Here is a 23,346-nt window from a genome sequence, read left to right on the forward strand (position 1 = left end):
TCACATTACCATGGGATGCTGCAGATGGCCATAAATGTGGGCTGGTTGCCAAGTGCTCAAAATGTGATAATGTGACAGCAATGTGAGGGGCAGTTGTTGTAACTCTGAAACCAGGTTGTAAGTAGCTCTTGGGAGGTCTGTCATAACTTTAAATAGTTGATAAACAGCCAGTCATAAAATAAGGACTAAATCAGGGGCATCTTCAGGATGAATAAAAAAGGCAAGGTGGTAGCACATGTAAAAGAAAAGTGTGCAACTGAAGTTAAATGCCAAACAATTATTTTAATTTATCCAGGTCATAAATTTATAACAGTAAATTAAAAATAAATAAAATACATCCAATTTTGTTCTATCTATAGCATTGAAGTTTATCTATCTGTTGTGAATGAGACCATTTGCTATTCAGCATATATTTTATGATGGACATCCTTTCTTAATAACCTTTTATTATTTTTCATCCATTTTTCCACTTATTAAAATAGATTTCCAGCAAGAATTAAAGTCAAACCAAAATAACAGTAACACTTAACAGCATCATACTTTTTCATTATTGTAAATTATTTATAAAAGATAAAGGGCAAGTTCATTATACTAAGTATGCCATTTTTGTTTTATGCTGTCACAGAAGTAAAACAATTATGTTTAAAAAGAAGCTACCCAGAAAAGTAGCTTATTCAGAATTAAAAGTTAATAAAAGCTGTTCATCAAATATTGCATGATGATAGGGTCCACTAATTAAGCCTGGACAATTGATATTGAACCAAGCAAAGTTTTAGGCAGGAAAAATCAAAGGCAGACTGAGACCTGGTTTAAAAACAGTAACCGTGAGAGGGACCTTGGAGTCCTAGTGGATGATCACTTGACCATGAGCCACTAGTGTGCAGCAGCAGCCAAAAAAGCTAATACAATCCTGGGTTGTATAAACAGAGGCATAGAATCAAGATCACACAAAGTGTTAGTACCGGTTTATAAAACTGTAGGAAGACCACACCTGGACTACTGCAGCCAATTTTGATCACCATATCACAAAAAAGATGTTGAGAGTTTGGAAAAAATTCAGAGAAGAGCAACTAAGATGCTCAAAGGCTTGGAGACTAAAACATATGAAGAATGGCTATGGGACTTGGGTTTGGCTACTCTAAAGAAAAGACGAAATAGGGCAGACATGATATCAGTGTTCCAGTATCTGAGGGGCTGCCACAAGGCAGAGGGGGCAAGCTTGTTCACCAGAGCACCAGAGGGAAGGACGAGAAACAATGGTTGGAAACTGATCAAAGAGAGAAGCAACCTGGAATTAAGGAGAAACTTCCTGATAAAGGTAAAGGTTCCCCCGCACATGCGTGCTAGTCGTTTCCGACTCTAGGGGCCGGTGCTCATCTCCATTTCAAAGCCGAAGAGCCAGCGCTTGTTCCAGAACGTCTCCGTGGTCATGTGGCCGGCATGACTAGACACCAAAGGCACACGGAACGCTGTTACCTTCCCACGGTAGTGGTCCCTATTTTTCTACTTGCATTTTTACATGCTTTTGAACTGCTAGGTTGGCAGAAGCTGGGACAAGTAACAGGCACTCACTCTGCTACGCGGCACTCGGGATTCGACCCGCCAAACTGCCAACCTTCTGATCGACAAGCTCAGCATCCTAACCCACTGAGCCACCATGTCCCTTAAACTTCCTGATAGAGAGGACAATTAACCAGTGGAACAGCTTGCCTCCAGAAATCATGGGCACTCCATCACTGGAAATTTTTAAGAAGAGGCTAGACAGTCACTTGTCTGAGATGGTATAGGTTCTCCTGCTTGAGCAGGGGGCTGGACTGGAAGACTTCCAAGGTCCCTTCCAGCTCTACTCTATTCTATTACAGCATGAAAATGCTTTGGCATTTTCTAGCTAGGCAATGTTTTGGTCTATCTTGCAATCTCAGAACTCTGTAATGCTGTGGTTTAAACTAATAGTAATAATCAAGCCCAACCATGATTCATTTTTGAGTGTAAATAAAATCGATTTGATCTGTCACCTGCTATCTGGTACATGATCTCAAAATCCTATTCTTCAAAAAAAATGAAGAAAATAGGGAAAAACTACTCTTGCAGGGTCCAATCTGTGTCAGTCACCAGGATCAGAGGTTTAGTCTTCTGAGCTGGTCCTGGTGACTGATCCAGATTGGATCCTGCGACATTATCCTGGGACATGTATATTTGCCTTCATTTATGAAAACTAGCCTTCTCTCAGATGAAGCTCTCCAAATGCCCTAGAGCTCATTTCCAGTGTTTATGCGTGCTGTAAATATATGAGTTAGACTGCCTGATCTTGAGGGTGCCAAGTTGAAGGAGGCTGGTTCACTATGACTATGAAATTCATCCAGGCTGCTTGCTGTTGTCACAACAGTGAATAATGCTAGAATTTAAGGAGGAAAGTATAATTATCTGCTACATCCTCAGGGAAGAGAGCGCTGCATGTTAAATTTATGGATTCAGAAAAGATATAAAATGAGTCCGAAAAACAAATAAACCTTGAGTGCATTGTTGAAAAACTGGGAGAATTAAACTACTTTGACTTACAAGCTGATTTTGAAAGGGAAAACAGGATTTATAGATTTATTTACAGTATGCCCAGATAAATAGCTACAGCATTATGTTAGCCCTCTTCAACCTGGTGCCCTCCTGTTGTATTAAGTCAGTGATTCCCAGACTGTCTTACTATAGCCTTTGTGTCATGAGTCCTTCAAATGGAAAACTGAGGCTATGCCTCAGCCTTTCTCAACCTAGTCCTAGTGTATTCAGAAAGGCTTCCAAAATTCCCTAACCAGTATGATTGGGGAATTCCAGAATTTCCAATTCCAATACAGTTAGGTTGCATCAGGTTGAGGAAGGGTTATATACCTTCTCCTATGGTTTCAAGAAATACTTATGCAGGTTCGCATCCCACCAGGCTCAAGGTTGACTCAGCCTTCCATCCTTCCGAGGTAGGTAAAATGAGGACCCAGATTGTTGGGGGCAATTAAGCTGACTTTGTAATAATGCCGCTTGGGGGGTGTATGAAAGCCCTAATAAGCAGGCATATACATAGAATGAAGGCTACTGCTAAGCTTGTAAGCCGCCCTGAGTCTTCGGAGAAGGGCGGGATATAAATGGAATTAAAATAAATAAATAAAAATAAGTTTGATATTTGGGATCTGTTGCCTGGAGTTGGCAGAGATTAAACACAGAATCTTGCACACAATTCAAGTGTACGCCATTTTCTTTGAATACCTGGATTATTACTCAAAGATGCAAAACAGTTGTGTCAATAGCTTGTAGTTTCACTTGGTATGCATCCCCAACTTGTTGTCCTCCAGATATATTGGATTTCAACTATTATAATCCCCAACAATATATCTGGAATGCAACAGACTGTGGTCATTATTTAATTTAATTTATTCAATTTCTACAGCTGCCAATCTCAATAAGTGACTCTGAGAGGCTTACAATTTTTTAAAAAATAACAATACAATTGAAACAATAAAAACATTTTAAAACAGTAAAACAATAAAAAAAACTAAATGAAAAATTTACCCAAAATAAATAAATATTTATTTCATTTCTTAATTATATGTCAGCTCAGCTCAGTTCCACACAGTTGCCCTGACTCTACATAAAAGGGGAGTTTTATATAAGGGAATTGTTATTTTCCTATCTGATTAGCAGTCCAGACAGATTTCTTTAAAAAGAAATGTCTAACTAGAGATATTCCTCTGCATAGAATGCACTGTGCCTGGGACCAGCTGTCTTGCAAATAATTCAAATCAAATGTCTTCTGTTCACCAGAATTTATGTCTTAGAAATATATTCTTCTTGCTTTACCCAGAGACATGATGGACAAATGAGGTTGGATTGGTCAGGCCTTACCTTGTAGCTTTGGGGTCCCAAATGACAATGTCCGCATCAGAGCCCACGGCTATTCTTCCCTTCTTTGGGTATAGGTTAAAGATTTTAGCTGCATTTGTGCTAGTAACGGCTACAAATCTGTTTTCATCCATTTTGCCATTGTGCTGTAAAACAGTATGGGTGGATTTTTAATAAAAACATATGAAGAAGGCAAAAATATTCATAAGCTTAGTGCAAGTGAACCTCATTTTGTCATTGGATACGAGATGGGCAGCAAATAAATGTTATACAGGTAGTCCTCCACTTACGACAACAATTGAGCCCAAAATTTCTGTTGCTAAGTGAATGTTGCATCATTTTATGACCTTTCTTGCCATAGTTGTTAAGTGAATCATTGCAGTTTTTCAGCTAGTAACACAGTTGTTAAGTGAATCTGGCCTCCCCATTGACTGCTTGTCAGAAGGTCACAAAAAATGGGGTCACATGACCCCGGGGACACTGCAAATGTCACAAATGAGTCAGTTGCCAAGCCTCTGAATTTTGATCACATGTCCATGGGGATGCTACAATGGTAGTAAGTGTGAAAAACACTCATAGGTCCACTTTTTTCAGTGCTGTTGAACAGTCACTAAATGAACTGTAAGTCAAGGACTACCTGTGTATAAATAAATAAATAATAAAATTCCTAATCTGGGGAAGCAGATGATACCACTCTAATGGCAGAAAGTGAAGAGGAACTGAAGAGTCTCTTGTTGCGAGTGAAGAAGGAGAGTGCAAAAGTTGGGTTGAAACTAAACATTAAGAAAACCAAGATCATGGCATCCAGCCCTCTCAATTCCTGGCAAATAGATGGGAAAGAAATGGAGGTAGTGACAGATTTTAATTTCCTGGGCTCCAAGATCACTGCAGATGGGGACTGTAGCCAAGAAATTAAAAGACGCTTGCTCCTGGGGAGGAAAGCCATGGCAAATCTAGACAGCACACTAAAAAGCAGAGACATCACCCTGCCAACAAAAGTGCGTATAGTCAAGGCTATGGACTTCCCAGTTACAATGTATGGCTGTGAAAGTTGGACCATAAGAAAGGCTGAACGCCAAAGAATTGAAGCCTTTTAAGTATGGTGCTGGAGAAGACTCCTGCGAGTCCCTTGGACTGCAAGGTGTTCAAACCGGTCAGTCCTAGAGGAGACCAACCCTGACTGCTCTTTAGAAGGCCAGATCCTGAAGCTAAAACTCAAATACTTTGGCCACTTAATGAGAAGGAAGGACTCACTGGAGAAGAGCCTAATGCTGGGAAAGATTGAGGGCAAGAGAAGAAGGGGACGACAGAGAATGAGGTGGCTGGATGGAGTTACTGAAGCAGTAGGCGTGAGCTTAAATGGACGCCAGAAGATGATAGAGGACAGGAAGGCCTGGAGGAACATTGTCCATAGGGTCGCGATGGGTCGGACACGACTTTGCAACTAACAACAACAACAATAACAATCTGGGGAAAATAATTCCTATATAACAAAGGACTTTCACAGTGCGATGGGTGTGTCAAAAAAAAAAAAGTAAAGATGGCAGCCACAGCCAAGCAGTTAGGACTCCACTCATTTTTATGAGCATAAAAAGGGAGCAGAGCTTTAATTGTATATTTCTGGTTGCCATTTTGGAATTTTTGACACAACCTTTGTGTTGTTCATCTGGTCGTGGAAAGAATATTTCAAGACATAACATTTCAACTTCCAACAGCTAATCAAAAACATAGCACCAGGGTAATAATTTTCTAAGAGAAACTCATAGTTTGGAAACAGCTTCAAATTTATAACCTGGATAAATTAAAATAATTGTTTGGCATTTGGCTTCAGGGAAACAGACTAATACAGTCCACAAAACCTGCACACATTCTTAAAATTCATACAGCTTATCACTATAATAATTCTGAAGTGGGACCCCAATAAATAAATAAAACCAAAACAAGTCTTTTCAAAGATGGGAATAATTTGGAGAAAATATAGAGACAAGAACTGCAGCAATCAGCAAAACTGAATATGTATATTATAGATAAAATTCCTGCCTAAACAGAAAGCTTGCCTAAATGAATTGCTAAGGTTCTAAATTTGATGGATATTAATATAAATTGCTTCAATAATTTTGCATATGCTGTCAAGAAAGCTCTCAGACGTCACCGTTTCTTAAAAGATGAAACTTAGGTGAAAATCAAATACTAGATTGTTCTCAAATTTAGCAATCCTGTGCATATTTAATGTAAACAACACACATAGGAACTCAATTCCAAGTGGCTAAAAAGGTTTTTACTCTTCTGCTACAGAACTGATTTGGTTTCTTATAATTATTAACTGTATTTGAAGAATAACTTTCAGTAGTACAAATGATATATTCCCTTTTGGTGCATAGAAAGATGACATTCCTATTGATAATGGGACAAGACTAAAGACATTATCAAATAACTGAATCCTCTTTAATCTCCACAAAGGTCCCAATCCAGATTGAGTTCCTATGCCTATTTTTTTTTAATCCCATTTATATCCCGCCCTTCTCTGAAGACTCAGGGCGGCTTACAATCTAAGAAGCACAAATCAATGTGCTTAGCAATAGCCTTCATTCTATGTATATGCCTGCTTATTAGGGCTTTCGCCCCCCCCCCAAGCGGCATTATTACAAAGTCAGCTTATTGCCCCCAACAATCTGGGTCCTCATTTTACCTACCTCGGAAGGATGGAAGGCTGAGTCAACCCTTGAGCCTGGTGGGACTCAAACCTGCACTAATTGCAGGCAGCTGGTGTTACTTAAGGAGGCATTAGCCCACTGCTCCATCAAGGCTTTTAAAAAACTGTTTATGTCCTTGCTCAAAATCTATATTTGAGTAGCCTTAGTAGACAATGATCTAGTTATTTAGAATATTTTATCCTACTTGAATTCTTAAAAGGCATTTAAAGTGACTTAGCTTGATCTAGCTAGATGTTAAGGATTAAGAAAGGACATAATGTTAGAAATATTTTTAAGTATCTAAGACAAACACTTATATTAACCCCAGTTCCTTGAATTTAGGTAAAACTCACTTTTTCCCCAACAATGGAGCTCATATAAAGTTGGGGTTCTAATGTTATTTCTAGGCAGCTGATTTTAAGAATTTACCTGTCATAGTTGGGACCATTTCCAGGTGCCACACAGTATCAAGAGCAACTCAGAGCAATTATATGGTCAAATCAAAAATATTACCAAAATAAGTATAGTAACAAAACTTCTATCTTCCAGGAAAGAGAAATCAATGATAATTATCTATTCAAGCCATACCTTTGAAAGAATTTACTTCAGATCAGAAAGCTAGAGAAAGGAGCAACCATTTTTGAGAGTGCATGCACATACTTTAGATTTAAAAGGAAAAAAATATTTTAGTGCATCCAGAGGGTGCTCATGAGGCACCTTTCTGCAGCTCCTGAAGTTAAGCACGTCTTTTGTTGGGGCTTCACCATAGTTGAAATGGCAAGCATGCAATACTAGGGAAAGATGTAGCTGCTTTAATGAGGACTCTTTGTTCTTGTCTTTACCATTGTATTAGAGAATGAATTGAAATCCCACTTACCACGCCTTTTTCCCAGATTACAGACATCCGGTCTTCCACGCCATTCACTCCATTTGGGATCTTTGTGAAATCATTTTTTCCCAAAGCCTTCTGGCAGATATCAAATGTACAGTTATCTGTTCCACTCACAGTCAAGTCACCGCTTAAAAAAAATAAAGGACAAGATAATTTTATATGCTCCAACCAACCTTCCAATTCAGAATTATACATCCTACTTGCTTCATTGTTTAAATCTTAAAAACATTACGTAACAAGAAATGTGTTGAAAAATAGTAAAAAACTAAAAAAATGAATGACCTATAAAGAAATCACATCATCACCTTCAGGTTAAACCAATAAAACCCTGGTGAATGCTGATATTTGTGGAGATATCAGCTTGTATTCAACTATACCCCCAAATTAGTTGGAGAATGGCATAAGATCAATGAAAATAAAATTCTGCTAGCTAGACCAAGGTAAATGTTCTATTCAACCACCTCAGGAAGCTCCTAAGATCTTGATAGCCCTCATTCATTGCTTCCCAAAGATGATATTGCTCCCTAGTGGCGCTAGAATCATCATTCTACTGTAATCCAGGTAGTCCTCAACTTACAACAGTTCATTTAGTGTTCAAAGTTACAATGGTACTGAAAAAATATTTATGACGGTTTTCCAACTTACGATTGTTGCAGCATCCCCATGATCCTATGATCAAAATTCAGATGCTTGGCTTGACTTGTATTTATGCATGTGACTCGTATGCTTGGCTTGACTCGTATGATTGCATGTGCTGAGGTCACTTTTTATGACCTTCTAGCAAGCAAAGTCAATGAGGAAGCCAGATTCACTTTACTAACTTAACGACTGCAGTGATTCACTTAACAAGGGTGGCAAGAAAGGTCATCATATGGGGCAAAACTCACTTAACTGTCTCACTTAGCCATGGAAATTTGGGGCTCAGTAATGGTCGTAAGTGGAGAACTACCTGTACTATTTTGAGGGGGGAGATGTGGGGCAGCCTTAGATTCCTTTCATTAACCAATGAAAGGAAACCTGGAATGCTGCAGTATAAAGGGTATCAATGCCTTGGAGCCATATAATCCTTTCAGGAAACAGATATGATAAGTGGCTGCAGTCCAAAGCTTTCTATGGAAGTGTTCCAAATAGTTGGAAATTGACCAAGATAAGCTGGACAAATTAGGAGGAAGCTGGAGTCAGGCTAGAAGAGGAGAGAAGGATGAAGAAAGCAGCCTATTGAAATTGGCCCCTAGTAAATAGAGACTTGTTACAATATGGCCATCTAGAGCAGGGCTTTTCAACCTTTTCACCCATTGTACCACTTTTAGGATATGGCAACATTCGAGTACTACCAGTTGCCTAGCTCCAGCCATCTCTCGCTCAGGCTTGTGGGGTGCTGCCACCGGTTCAGCTCATTCCCCTCCCCTGCTACCACTTTTCTAGGATGGTCACGTACAACCTGCCAGGTGTAAATGTACCACAGGTGGTACCCGTACCACTGGTTGAAAAGCCCTGATCTAGAGGGCAATAGCTCACCAAGGGGCTGATGTTGAAAAGCTAAGCAGGGTTAGACCTGGTTATTATTTGCCTGAAGTGCCACAAAGAAAGACCTGAATTGAAGCTAGATGGGAAGTTGAAAAACATCTTGGGATACTGCAGTGGCAAATCATTTCTATAGTTTTGCTAAGTAAACAACATGGATATGTCTCTAAGGTCAAGCTTGACTCAAAGGACACTTTCATTTTTATCCTCGTGATCGGTGAAGTTTCCCTTCCAAAATCAGTTATTTTCTGAGAGGGTCCATGATATCCTCTCAAAATAAGCTGTATGACTTTTATTTAATATTTAGTTGTTTCCAAGCAAACTGGGAAAACCATATTGGAGGTGACACATATACATATACATATACATATACATATACATATACACACACACACACCAGAAACATAATTATTTTCCCCAAAAGGAACATTAAAACTCCTTTCCATATTTTTACACTTTTCCTTCAAAATCCATCAAAACACATTACTGTATTTTGCTTTTTTGTTTATGCTGGTTTTAACAGCCACTAAGGATCCATTTATTAAAGGGCTCTTGTGAATGATGAACTTTTTTTACTTTGCTAGAAGATTCATGAGGAAGTCTGGAGTGGAAACATCAGGCCTCAGTGGAGGAGCCATGACGTGAGCTGCCGCACAAGACCAGTCCTTATCCCAATAGTGAGTGCCATCTACAGCAAGGCTTGCAGCTATAGGCTCACCATACACAACTTTGCCTATGGAGACAAGAATGAGGCAAATTAATGGTAAGAAGAATAAAACTATTATTACTAACTTGCAATTCCACATCAATGGATTGGATCAGGTATAATATAGTCAGTGCATGTAACCTATGTGTGACCAACTCAATGAGTGGCTGAGCAGATGTTTGGGGGGAAACTAATGATGGGGTGGGCAGTTTTGGGAAACACACGTACACTTCCTTCCCAGCTTTTCTGTGGCCACTGAAGCTTGCTACAGAAATTATTAATTTTTGTAAATCATCTCAATGATTGTAGGTGCAGACTGGTCTTCCAATTATGTGTACATATAAAATCAAAATATATGCATGCATGTTGGAATTAGCCCATGTAGAAAAAGTGATCTGACAGGCAAAATGATGATGAAGGCTTAGAAAAGATGATTAGAAGTTAAATATCTCAGAACCACTGCACCACATATTTCAAACATCCTGGAGCACGGGGAAGTGCCTGAAGATTGGAAAAGGGCTGATGTGGTTCCCATATTCAAGAAAGGGGGGAAAAACAGACCCAAGAGACTACAGACCAATCAGTTTAACATCAATACCTGGGAAGATCCTAGAAAAGATAATCAAAAAACAGATCTGCGAACAACTAGAAGCAAACAAAGTTATAACTAGTAGCCGGCACAGGTTTGTTAAAAACAGATCATGCCAAACCAATCTTATTTCATTCTTCGCCAAAGTGATAAACTAATAGACCAGTGAAATACTGTGGACATAGTATACTTAGACTTCAGTAAGGTATTTGATAAAGTAGACCACAACCTACTCCTTGGTAAGCTAGAAAAAGGTGGAATAGACAACATCACCCCCAGATTGATCTGTAGCTAGCTGACAAACCATACTCAACGAATAGTCCTCAACGGCACTGCATCCACATGGAGGGTACCACAAGTTTCTGTCTTACACCAGTACTCTTCAATATATTCATCAATGACTTAGATGAAGGAATTGAAGAGGAACACATCAAATTTGCAGATAACACCAAATTGGCAGGAGTAGCCAACACCCCAGAAGACAAACTTAGGATCCAAAAAGATCTTGACAAACATGAACAATGGGCACTATCCAACAAAATGAGTTTCAATGTGGAGAAAAGCAAAGTTTTAATTTAGGTAGGAAAAAACAAAGGTACAAGCACAGATTGGGCAAGACCTGGCTTAAAAACAGTAACTGTGAGAGGGACCTTGGAGTCCTAGTGGATGATTGCTTAACCATGAACTAGCAGTGTGCAGCCGCCGCCAAAAAAGCTAATACAATCCTGGGTTGTATAAACAGAGGAATAAAATCAAGATCACGCAAAGTATTAGTACCGGTTTATAAAACCCTAGTAAAACCACATCTGGAATACTGCAGCCAATTTTGGTCACCATATCACAAAAAAGATGTTGAGAGTTTGGGAAAAATTCAGAGAAGAGCAACTAAGATGATCAAAGGCCTGGAGACTAAAACATACGAAGAACGGCTGCAGGACTTGGGTTTGGCTGGTCTAAAGAAAAGAAGAAATAGGGGAGACACGATAGCAGTATTCCAGTATTTGAGGGGTGCCACAAAGAAGAGGGGGGTCACATTATTCACCAAAGCACCAGAGGGCAGGACAAGAAACAATAGTTGGAAACTGATCAAAGAGAGAAGCAACCTGGAATTAAGAAGAAACTTCCTGACAGTGAGGACAATTAACCGGTGGAAGAGCTTGCCCCCAGAAATCATGGGTGCTCCATCACTGGAGATTTTTAAAAAGAAGTTAGACAGTCACTTGTCTGAGATGGTATAGGTTCTCCTACTTGAGCAGTGGGCTGGACTAGAAGACCTCCAATGTCCCTTCCAGTTCTATTCTATTCTATTCTGTTCTATTCTATTCTATTCTATTCTATTCTATTCTATTCTATTCTATTCTATTCTATTCTATTCTATTCTATTCTCTAATTGCTATAATCAGACTAGCAATATTCTGTTATTATAGCCAGTAAACATAGTTTTAGCTGTCCTTTGGAGTTGATTTCCTGCTCTGGCTCATCTGGTGGATTGCCACTGCCTGAAGTTATCTGAATCTCAGTGTAATTTTTCCTAGAAACTCCAGTAGTGAATGTACTGCACTGGATACAATATGTTTGCAAGTGGCTATAATAAATGCTTAGAAATAGCTGCAGTTTATTTCCTCTTAATGTTCAATTCTGACTCCTCTCAGCCAAATGTGCTTAGGCGGTGTCTGCAAAAAAACGTGATGATTAATGGTTCACATTAAGGTGAATGTTGGGAACCATTGACTTAATTGATTAACAGCCTTATAATGTTGACTCCAAAATAAATAAAGTAGGGTAATGACATAATCCCCAACAAGAATTTATATGAATATACATTTATGCGATCAGATGAGTGTTAGGAAATGTACATTAATGTCTTCTACCTGGCCAGAACTCATATATAGCTGAATAGGGGTGATGAACAATACCATTAAGCTTGTCTGGTCCCACGTCAAAAGTTATTCAAGAGCAGATATGGTTAAGAGTGCTGTCAGTCTTAGTCATCTGGAATGTCCAAAAATCATTCTAGGAAAAGGCAATAGCAAATCTTCTTTATGGTAAGACATGGACATATCAGGTAGTGGGATTCAGCCGGTTCACACCGGTTCAGCAGAACCGATACCTAATTTTTGGTTGAATTTGGCAAACTGGTTATGATAAATCTGTGTTTTCCAGAACATGTCTGGTTTTTGTTCAACTTCCTTTCAGTCAGGGGGAAAAAAAAACCCTCCCCAAAAGTCCGAGAGGAGCGATGGAAACCAAATGGAGACATGGTGCCTTCGATCAAGTCACTCAGGCGAAAACTAGGTGGTTCTTCTCTGAGGTAATTTCAGGAACAGACACTTCATTTCTCTAGTTTCTGATTGGTGCATACGGGAAAGGGGGCGAGGCCACCAAGTATTAGCTGGGGCTGAGGCTCTGGAACTTTTTCCTGTCTAGCTATGCAGAGCACAACTAATGATGAGCGGGAAAGCTCTTAAAAGGCTTGTGTGATTTCATGTATTAAACTCTAATGTAGTTCTTTGTAGCAGAATCGGCTTTCCCATTTTATACCAAGACCTATGATTTAAATTTAAATAGCAGAATTTCAATTTCATATATCAAACCTTAGTTTAGTGTTTTAATATAATAAGCACCGTTTAAGTGACAGGTGCTATTTCAAATGGTCATTAGGGCAGAGAGCTGGTTGTTAAATTATTTGAATCCCACCCCTGGACATATCTATATGGTTACCACATTATTCAGTCTGGTTTCTTCCAGTTGTTAGATCATCTCCCTGCAAGGACAGGGAGGAAGCATGATCTAAGGTAGGGATCCCAAAACCCTGGGCTGTGGCCTGTTCGCAACTGGGCTGCAGAAAAAGTGTGCATGTGAGCAGAGCTCCACTCATGTGAGCAGAGACCACTTATGGTCACAGGCAAAGCTCCACTCCCATTTCCACAAATAGAGTTTCATGCGCAAGTGTCCTCTGCTCACACAAGTAGAGTTTCATGCACAAGTGTCTACTGCTCATGCGAGTGGAGCTTTGAGCATGAGTGCAAGCACCCTCTGCTCGTGTGAAAAGCTCCACTCACATGAGCAGAGGGCACTTGCACTCTCACAAGAAGCTCCATTTGTGCAAATGGAGTTTTGTGCACCAGTGCCCTCTGTTCATGCGTGTGGAGCTTTGTGTGTGAGCACAAGCGCCCTGTGCTCATGTGAGTGCCTGTTGCTCACGCACTAAGCTCCATTTCTGAGTGGAAGGCATGCACCACTTGCAAAAATGGAATTATGTGCATGCGCCTACCATTCACATGCTTCTCCTGCGCTGGGCTGGGCCACCAAACTGGGAAGGTTGGAGACCACTGATCTAAGGTGTACAAATATAATAAAATATACTAATTTAGAAAAAAAATGCAGGTGAGCTTTGTATAGAACAGTATTTCTCAGCCTTGGCAAATTTATGTCGTATAGACTTCAGCTCTCAGAACTGTCCTGCCAACTATGCTGGCTGGGGAATGCTGGGAGCAAAGGTTACATGTCTTAAAGTTGCCAAGGTTGAGAAACACTAAATGTATATACTTACATGATGCGGCAAAACACTCTAATCTTGCAGTTTGGAAGCTTCAGGATAGCCTTGGGAAATTTTGCTCTGACCTACATATTTTAGCTGATTATACAGTTTATTACACTTGATTCTGAAAACACATCATTTTTCAGGAAAAATAGCTATTCCCACTGCAAACTAAACTCATTGTATTGTCAACAGTGACATCTTGTGGTCATCTAGGGGACAAAGAAATCAGCCTAATAATAAAGGGAAAAGGAACTCAGCTCAGCCTTATATTTAGGTTAATTAAATATTGATTAGTTACAGGGAAAAGAACTGAAGCCTAAGCTGCAGAAGTAAGTAGAAAATGTTCTTTTAAACCCCAAAACAGCCTCCATTTGGCTGAATGATTAATCACCAAGAGCTAGCAGTTTCATCCAAAAGAAAATGCAATGTTACATAGTCATATCTTCATGTAACCCGGACTCCAAATCTTGTCAAACTTTTAATACAAGAACTTGACCTCCTGATTATTAATCTAAGTCATGTCTGAGAGCATATTCTGGACACTCAGACAAAATGGCTGCTAATGAGGGATAAAATGAGGACAAAATGGTGATGTGGTTCTTCACAAGAGTTTCTAGCTCACAGGATGTATCCTCTTCTAAGTGTACCTTCAACATTTCCTATTCCATGAGCAAATTTACAAAAAAAAATCCTAATAGAAGAACCCATAATTTTTATTTTATATTAATATCTGCAAGTATTATGAGGAACCTGAGGCATTTTTCTAAATATAGTGGCAAAAAGGTGGGATTTCGTTTTGCAACTTGTCCATTTCATTTCGTTTAATTAAAGACTCTATAAGGAGCGGGGGATAGGAGGGGGAAATTAAAACTTGCTAGGGCAATCAGCTAGGCAGCCTCCACTGGAGATGACTGTAGAATCATATTTGGAATCTCAGGTCTAACCAAATAAGAACATTCAAGCATCTTTAACAAGAACCTACCTTGCCTGCGGGCATCTGCTACTATCTTGGCTGAAGACTTACTCATCACATGCACAACATAGAGAGGACAATTCACTGAGTTTGCAATGGTAATTGCTCTCAATGTGGCTTCTGCTTCCACTTCTTCTGGTCGGGCCATTTCATGTCCTTCTGGACCAGTTATTCCCAAAGCCAGCATCTTCTTTTCACCCTGTATGTAGGCCAGCCATAGTGAATACATGCCAGTGTTACCAGATTTGGTCAACAAATGGCTGTAAACATTACAGTCCCATTCATTTGCTTGCCATGGAACAAGAAGTTTTGCTACAAGTTTCCCAACAACTAAACTGATTATACCATGATACTGAGAATCCAGCAAACCAATTGCATTATATTTGACTTTGCATTATATAGGTGAGAAACTACTTAGCTCCAAGCTACAGGTTATATGAATAAGTGCAGAGTTTTTCTGGCAAAGAAAAGTCAGAATGAATGAGCTAGTGTTGTTTACAGAGATTGAGTGTGTGTCAAATGAGTACCAAAGCATTGCTGTGCTGTTGTTGATGCAAACCCTACCCTTTTGGTATGGGCTGTCACACACATCCCAAAATGGCAGAGCTTGCAGCCAAACACTATTTTCATTATTTTGATAATAGCAGCTGGATCCTGTAGGTGTTCTAGCTTTAGAGATATGCTCTCCACTGCATTCTCAATATTAATTTAAAAATCTCTGCCTTCTACCGAAGAATTCTCCTCTACTTCAATGAGAACATGCAGGATGGGAGAGATCACCTATGACAGATTCAGTATCTCAGTCTAGAGTAAAGATTATTCCTACTGGCTCTTTCTGAAGAGCAAATTATGTAATTAGCTTTTTGTTTTGCTTGGTTCTTTCTGGATGTAAGTAAAGAATGAAAGATTACTGATATAAAAGGAAATTAGTACACACGAAAAAAATCAATGACTTTAATTAGTGAATTCCTTAAAGGAAATAAGTACACACTTATTTCCTTTAAGAAATCAAGAAATAATTATTACTTTAATTAGTGGATTTCTTAAAGCAGTGGCATCTTTCTTTTTAAGGCTATGATGGACAACTGGAAAAAGATAAGACTCCTTTAGTGGCTGGCAGAGATGAGGTGTCCTTTCTCATGATCCTAAATACTTCCTCCAAATCATTTGCAAAGCATGAACATAATGGATGTATTTGCAACTGCTGAGTGCTTAGTTTACACGCATATGCATACATTGTGACAGGAGCATGTAGTGGAATTAGGGTGGCTAAGGAGTATGTATGTATGTGTGCTAATTTTTCTCTTCTCCTTGGTTTCCTGCATTTTAGTCAAATCTAAGAAAATACACTGTCAGCAAATTTCATCCATTGGATTTTTTTTAGATTGATAAATTTGGGCATCCAGAGTGATGGAAGTTATATAATAGAATATTCTAATTCTATCCAACAATAAATCAAGTTTGGAAATATACCTGAGAAATTCAAGAGATCCTTAGGCATCCTGAGTGTAAGTTGGAACAACCTAAATTCTTTGCAGTAGAAGAAGTCCTGAGAAATTGCAAGGAGAACTGTGGCCATTGACCTGTATAGGCATCCTGATTGAATAAAGCAAAGTACAGATAGAACTGGACTGCTTTTCTCAAGCAGACATAAACACTCCAGAGGGAATAAGAAAGAACTTGGAGACATTGGAGTGGATCTAATGTGTCGGGTTTCTTTGCCCCTCCACGTATAAATATCTGTATGCATGAGAGGGTACTATTAGGGCTGTGGAAGTCTTAGATGCTCTGCTTTGATGGAGATCCCATCTCCAGGACTAAAATGATCAGGATGCACCTTCTCTGACTGCCTCAGCTGCCACTGAGAGTTACAGGGCAAGACTATGTAGTGAGACTAATGCCTTATCAAACAACTTGTGGAGCTTCAATCATGTAGTTGCAAGCCACCATCTTGACTTTTTAAAACACACCCTTCCCCAGATGCTTGATGTTCTCTGACCTTGTTTTCTTGCAGATGTTTCATTACAAAACTAGGTAACATTATCAGTGTATTTTACCAACGTGCATTACCAAACTAACATCATCATGAGCACTAACAATATTACCTAGTTTGTAAGGACATGTCTACGAGAAAACAATCAAGGTCAGAGAGCACCAAGGCCCCCACAATTCAACCCTGAGCTACAAATATCTATCAGTACCCTGTTCAACTAAAAGAATTGTACCATCCCATGGAACAATATCCTTTAGCAAGAGGAATTGAAAACCATCTCACAAAGGCCCAGTAATTGCTGAATATATCATATATATAGTATATTATAATTGCAAGCTACTATCTTTAACAAGGGTATTACCTCTGCAATCAAATCCCCATTCTCCGCATGAACTTGAGCAATTGCACCAATTTGTTTACACTGACTGAAGATTGTGTGTAATTCTACATCTCCAACCATATAGACATCTTTATATGCCATAAACATTTTAAATGAATTGACACCCTTTTCCCTGGTAAGAATTTTCATTTCTTCTTTCACCTGAAAAAAAGTAAAAAATACCTTAAATGTCTCTGGCATCCAAATCCTCAATTTGTTCTATGCATAGTACTGAAAGTTTTTCTTTTTAAACCAACATATCTATGATCATTCCTGTTTCATTGTTACTCCCATAATCATTTCTGTAACAGTAATTTTTCATTTAAAATCATCTACAGCAGTAAAATATAGTTGTAATTCTCCTTAATAAGGTGGGGAAAAGAAAGACTGCTCCACTGATTGTAGAAAAGGCTTCCCAGAGTCATTAAAACTGTAATTACTGAGAAATTCAGTTTTAATTATAAGAAAAAACCTCACATGGGACATGTCATTCTTCCTACATCAACCAATTATTGGTATCTTAGATTGACTTAATCACCAGAAGGTATATTGAAGGCTATAAGCTAAGTTGGCTTTAAGGGGGATTAGACAAATTTAAGAAGAATAGATATATTTGTTGAAACATTTCCTAAAACATTTGTATGATTAAGCACTGCCCTTTAGTGACATTAATTATTTTTATAGTTGAGTGTAGAAATCCCTTACATTTCTTGGAAAATTATTATCTGGGGTTATCCCCGTGAAAATCAGTAAGTAGGTACTCCATCACTGGAGGTTTTTAAGAATAATTGGACAACCCTTTTCCAGAATGGTATATGGTCTCCTGATTGAGCAAGGGTTGGATTAGAAGACCTCCAAAGACCCTTCAACTCTGTTATTCTGTTAAGAGCAGGCAGTTTTTCATGAGTGACATGCTCTACCAACTTGCAATGAACATTTCTAGGACAGATCATGCCTTAATTCCAAACAATAGTTATGGAAAAGCATTTAACTATTTCCAAATGGGTGAATTCCAGATGTCTTGGGATTGCAACATCCCATACAATCCAGAAAGGGCTTTGATGATGTTGAAATGGGAGATGTGACCAGATGATGAAAGCCCTGCCCTCATTTATATCTTCTTGAGTTTCCGGGAACTGTTGGCTGAACAATCCTAGTAGATTTATTTATTTAAAAAATGTATATAGCTGTTTGTCTTCTAAACAACTCTGGGTGACTCCCAATCAAAAGTTAAAACATGATACAAAACCATACTGAAACTATAAAATAAAAAACATTAAAAACAACAGAAACCTGTTACCAAGACAGGTTTGTAATGTCCAGTTATCCAATTTTATCCCAATGTGAGAGGAAAAAACCAGATCTTCAAAGCTTTATGGGAGGCTGGAAGGGTGGCAGTCTGCCAAACTTCAGGGGGCAGAGTGTTCCATAGGGCAGGGGCTGTCTTGGAAAAGGCAGGCTTCCTAGCTGCCATCACAAGGCAACATGTAGGGGAAGAGCTTAGGAGCACACCTGCCCTATCTGACCTGGTAGATTTCCTTAGGGAAAGGTGGTCCTGCGGATGATTTTATGCATAAACCATCAGAAGAAGGCCAGATTAGGAAAGGCTACTTGAAAGATTGGTTTTTGTCCACCTTGTTAAATAACCCACAATCCCACATTAATATTGTATGCAAATTAAAAAAATGTTCTAGTTTTTGCAGCTCTTTGAATATTGCAGTGTACTTTTCAGACCTCAAACTACGTATCCTGGCTGGCTAGGGAATTCTTAAAGTTGCCAAGGTTGAGAAACACAGCCCTACACTCAATAAACTGTCCTCAAGTCTGAGAGAGTTGCACCTCTAAGCTCCAGTTCTCCTTTTTGTGGCACTGTGCCATCCATGCTGCATGTTGGACTTCCTCAAAGAAATGAAGGTACAGCTGATGTTCTGCCTACCCTACCTGCTCACTGCACCATGTGACGGCCACATGTAGTGCATAATCACAGCAGACTTTAGGATCAGCCCAGCTCCTCCACTGGTTATAGGCTTCAATGAGGGAACAGCCTTTGTCAGGGACTGCAAAATCCATTATCATAGTGGTACCTCCTGCAAGGGCAGCCTGAAAAGGAGAGGTTGCAATTAAATATTTACTTTGCCACTGAGCAATGTATAATATTAGAACTATAACAATTTAGAAGCATTCTGACTAGAAAGGAACCTGTCTATAAGCTATGGAAAAATAGCAAAATTAATGACACAAAGCTATAATATTATTGTATCACGAAAATCTATATATAAAGATTGTAAAATAGCAATAATAATAATAATAATAATAATAATAATAATAATAATGATGATGATGATGATGATGATGATGATGATGATGATGGAAGGGACCTTAGAGTCACCTAGTCCAACCCCCTGCTCAGGCAGGAAACCCTATACCAGGGGTAGGCAAACCTTGGCTCTTTTATGATTTGTGCACTTCAACTCCCAGAATTCTGGGAGTTGAAGTCCATGAATCATAAAAGAGCCAGGGTTTGCCTACCCCTGCCCTATACCATTTCAGACAAATGGCTGTCCAGTCTCTTCTTAAAAACTTCCAGTGTTGGACTGGAATTTATGTCCACATTAAGAAAATAATCTCTCTTTTTTATGACTCTGTAATCTCTTAATTCAGGGTAGAGTCAGGGTGACTGGGTGGATATAATGTAATATAAAATTCTGTAGTGTACATGTAAATTTATGAAAAGTTATGGAAAGATAAAAATCGGAATTTCTAACACAGTATGAAATTAACATAGAACTAAATTCATTATATATAAATCATAATATTAAAATTAAAACATGTAAGTCTAATTTACAGTACACTAGAGTACAAAAAAAGTTAAAATCATACATGCAATCAATTTAAAAAAACAGCTAGAAAAAAACTTTAAGAAACCTAAAAGACATGTGATAAGCCAATCTCTCTGGCTTGAGGGAATAACCAATTTTTCACTAATCTTCCTAAAAGCTGGAAAGGGACCGATCACACATTTGGGGGCTACTAAAACATAAAAGTCTTTACAGGTGACAACCAGCACCTTCAATTGCATTCAGAAGCTGACTGGCCAAAAGTGCAGCTGTGAAAGCTAAGGTATTATGTGGGCCCTTGAAATACAGGTAGTCCTTGATTTACAACCATTTGTTTAACAACTGCTCGAAGTTGCAACAACATTGAAAAAGTGATTACCAGTGGTCCTCACACTTATGACATTTGCAGCCTCCTGGGATCCTGGGATCACCATTTGTGACCTTCCTAGCCTGCTTTGAACAAGCACAGTCAATAGGAGATGCTGGGTTCACTTAACAACTGCAGTGATTTGATTGACAACCATGGCAAAAATCATGGCTGTAAAACTGGGTGCAACCCATTTAACAACTGCCTTGCAGGGGGTTGGACTAGAAGACCTCCAAGGTCCATTCCAACTCGTTATTCTGTTGTTGTGTTGCATTCTGGACCAGCTATAGTTTTGAAATGCTCTTCAAGGGCAAAAGCATCTCCTCAGTTAAGTGAGGAAACGTTTTAAAGCTACACCGGGTACAAAGCAAAGTTCTCTACACCAGAATGCTTTCATATGAATATCCATGCACGTGTTCAAGACTATGTGTGGCGTCAAAGGCTTTGCCTGGGAATTTCTGCAGCATTTATGTGTTACTGAGCCTCACCAGGCCAGATGGTCTGCAGATAAGGAAGAAGGGAGCCAGAAGCACCTAAGGCACACAATTAGTGGGAACTATTTTCCGAGTGACTGCTGAGCTGGAAAAATAAATCTGTGTCTCAGCAGAACAATAACAGAAGTGGAAATGATGACTTTGTAATATGGCAGTTGCGACCCAGAAGAAGAGTAAAACAAAGCCCCTCAGGGGATCTGAGAGTTTCACGTGAAATACCTTTATCCGATCTCAGGGAACTATATCAGTTGAAGAACCAGAGAAGGGAAGGTAGATTGTTAGACCCTAACATTAGTATGGGCAGGGAAGACTCAAGAACATCAGAGAGAAGGAAGCCAATGGAGTGAATAAGATACCAAGGCAGACAAAGCTTGCAGTTCGTGATTGCTGAAAAAGCCATCCAGATGAAAAGGACAGTTGCTTTTTTTAATGGTGCACATCCCTCCAGGATGAGTGGTGGCACTGTGTAATTCTGGTATTTTTTCTAATCAAACTGCTTCATAGAAGAAAAGAAGCAGAACTGAAACAGCCTTGACAAAGTGCTATTGTGCTGAGACAATATATGTGGAAACCATATTGGTTTTTGTCTTTATTGGTTAGAGAATAGTTAAGTGTATATGTGATGTTCTCTTAATTTTAAGGTTGGTTTGGAGCAGGGGTTTTCAAAATTGGCCCTTTTAAGACTTGTGGACTTCAACTCCCAGAATTCTTCAGCCAGTGTGCCTAGCTGAGGAATTCTGGGAGTTGAAGTCCACAAGTCATAAAAGGGTCAAGTTTGAAGACCCCTGCTTTGGAGGGTGCTTTTAAGAAAACAGCTTGTAAATGGAATTGATGGCATCCTGTTAAGAGCAAGAATGAGTGAAGGGCTATTTAACTGGTTTTTCACATTGTCTCACATATGCCAGCAGGAATTGAAATAATTATTTTTGTATCATTACTTATTTATTTATATTTATTAACCAAATTTATACAGCCATCCATCTTTCCCAAAGGGGATTCTGGGCAGCACACAATAAATAAAATATTTTTTAAAAAAAATCTAATAAATAACACAAAAATAACATAAAAATACTAACCCTAGGCAAAGGGAGGATAAAAATGCCTCTCTTAGGTCTCCTGGACCTGGCAGTATCACCAGGTCTGGAGAGACTTATGAAAAATCAAAGGGATAGGACTGATCCCATTAGCAGTTTAATTCCTGTTTATCTGGGTGTTGGCTGTTGAAGATGTGTTCTAGTCTTTTTGTTTCCTTTTTAGCTTTTTTGTCTTTTTGGAGGTATGTAAATGTGGTTTATTTATATGTGTTTAGTGATGGCTGATGTAGGAATTCCTATGTTTCCAGGAATTCCTAAGCATGGAACCAGACAAACAATCAAGCAAAAAAAAAAGGCTTAATCAAGAAACTACTAAGGAGAAAACCTTGGTAGGTTTACTCCCATCAACACTGGCAGGGCAAACTACAAACCCCACTTACTAGCACTGATGATGTTATCTAGTTGGGTAATGAAATGTCTGCATGCAAAGAATGAAGCTTAGAGAGCACCAAGGTCTCCATAGTTTCATTCTGAGCTACGTAGGTTCATTTTGGCAATTCAATAACACTTTGTGCAACTTATTTATTTTTATCCTGACTTTATTATTTTCATAAATAACTCAGGGTGGTGAATACATCTAATCCTTCTTCCTCCTCCTATTTTCCCCACAACAACCCTGTAAGTTGGATTGGACTGAGAGATGACTGGCTCAAAGTCATCCAGCTGGCTGTCATGTCTAAGGTGGGACTAGAACTCATAGTCTCCTGGTCTCTGAATTAAAGTTGTGTTGTTCTTGAATGCATTTTCAAGGCGATGTGATGAACTCAAATGGTAATAACTTACTTATGATAGGAGTCTCAACCAAAAGATACAGACCTGCTTCTTTCCAAATTAAAGTGTCAAATGATTGTTCCTCTTTACTAAATTAAAAATAAAACCTAATTATGAGACTTTATCTCCTAACCATCTAGAATAGACATGTCAAACACGTGATGTTACGTGACATTGTGCAACATATCGGGACGGTTTTGCCATTGCCGGCAATGGGGTGGGCACGGCTTCCAGATGACGCATCCAGCCCGTGGGCTGGCAGTTTGACACCCCTGATCTAGAAGTTGTGGGTGGTGATCATCCAAACACTAAACTGGTTTTCAGGAAGCACAGTTGAGTGGCTAAGTGTTAGAAGAGAGAGTTGGATTCCACATGACCTGCTCTGCACTCCTAATTCAATGGTGGTCCCCAGGTTTCCGTGTAGATTAACCTTGTTCTGCCACCTTTTCTAAGTGGAACAGAAGCTGTGTCAGCTCTGTCCTCTTCACCTTGGACAGCCAACTCTCCTGATTATGAAATTCTGACTTCCAGTAACCCTAGTGAACATAATCAATGGCCAACGATGGCAGCTATAGACTAACAGTATCTGGAGAACTAAACATTGCCTC

The 23,346-nt window shown here is 39.1% G+C and overlaps 1 protein-coding gene across 1 annotated transcript in view; it reads right to left on the reverse strand.

Moving 5' to 3' along the window:
- DPYS (dihydropyrimidinase) overlaps nt 1-23,346 on the reverse strand; it is a gene marked incomplete at both ends in the record, with an annotated part of 37,703 nt that overhangs the window by 12,417 nt on the left and 1,940 nt on the right. Inside the window, 6 exons of the mRNA XM_083360334.1 lie at nt 3,886-4,028; nt 7,453-7,594; nt 9,568-9,724; nt 14,813-15,002; nt 17,158-17,337; nt 19,117-19,275. Coding sequence (XP_083216460.1) covers nt 3,886-4,028; nt 7,453-7,594; nt 9,568-9,724; nt 14,813-15,002; nt 17,158-17,337; nt 19,117-19,275 — 971 coding nt within the window. The remainder of the gene's footprint in view (nt 1-3,885; nt 4,029-7,452; nt 7,595-9,567; nt 9,725-14,812; nt 15,003-17,157; nt 17,338-19,116; nt 19,276-23,346) is intronic.

This window comes from Vipera ursinii, assembly GCF_947247035.1.
Source record: "Vipera ursinii genome assembly, chromosome: 3".
In the NCBI taxonomy this organism is placed as follows: domain Eukaryota; kingdom Metazoa; phylum Chordata; class Lepidosauria; order Squamata; family Viperidae; genus Vipera; species Vipera ursinii.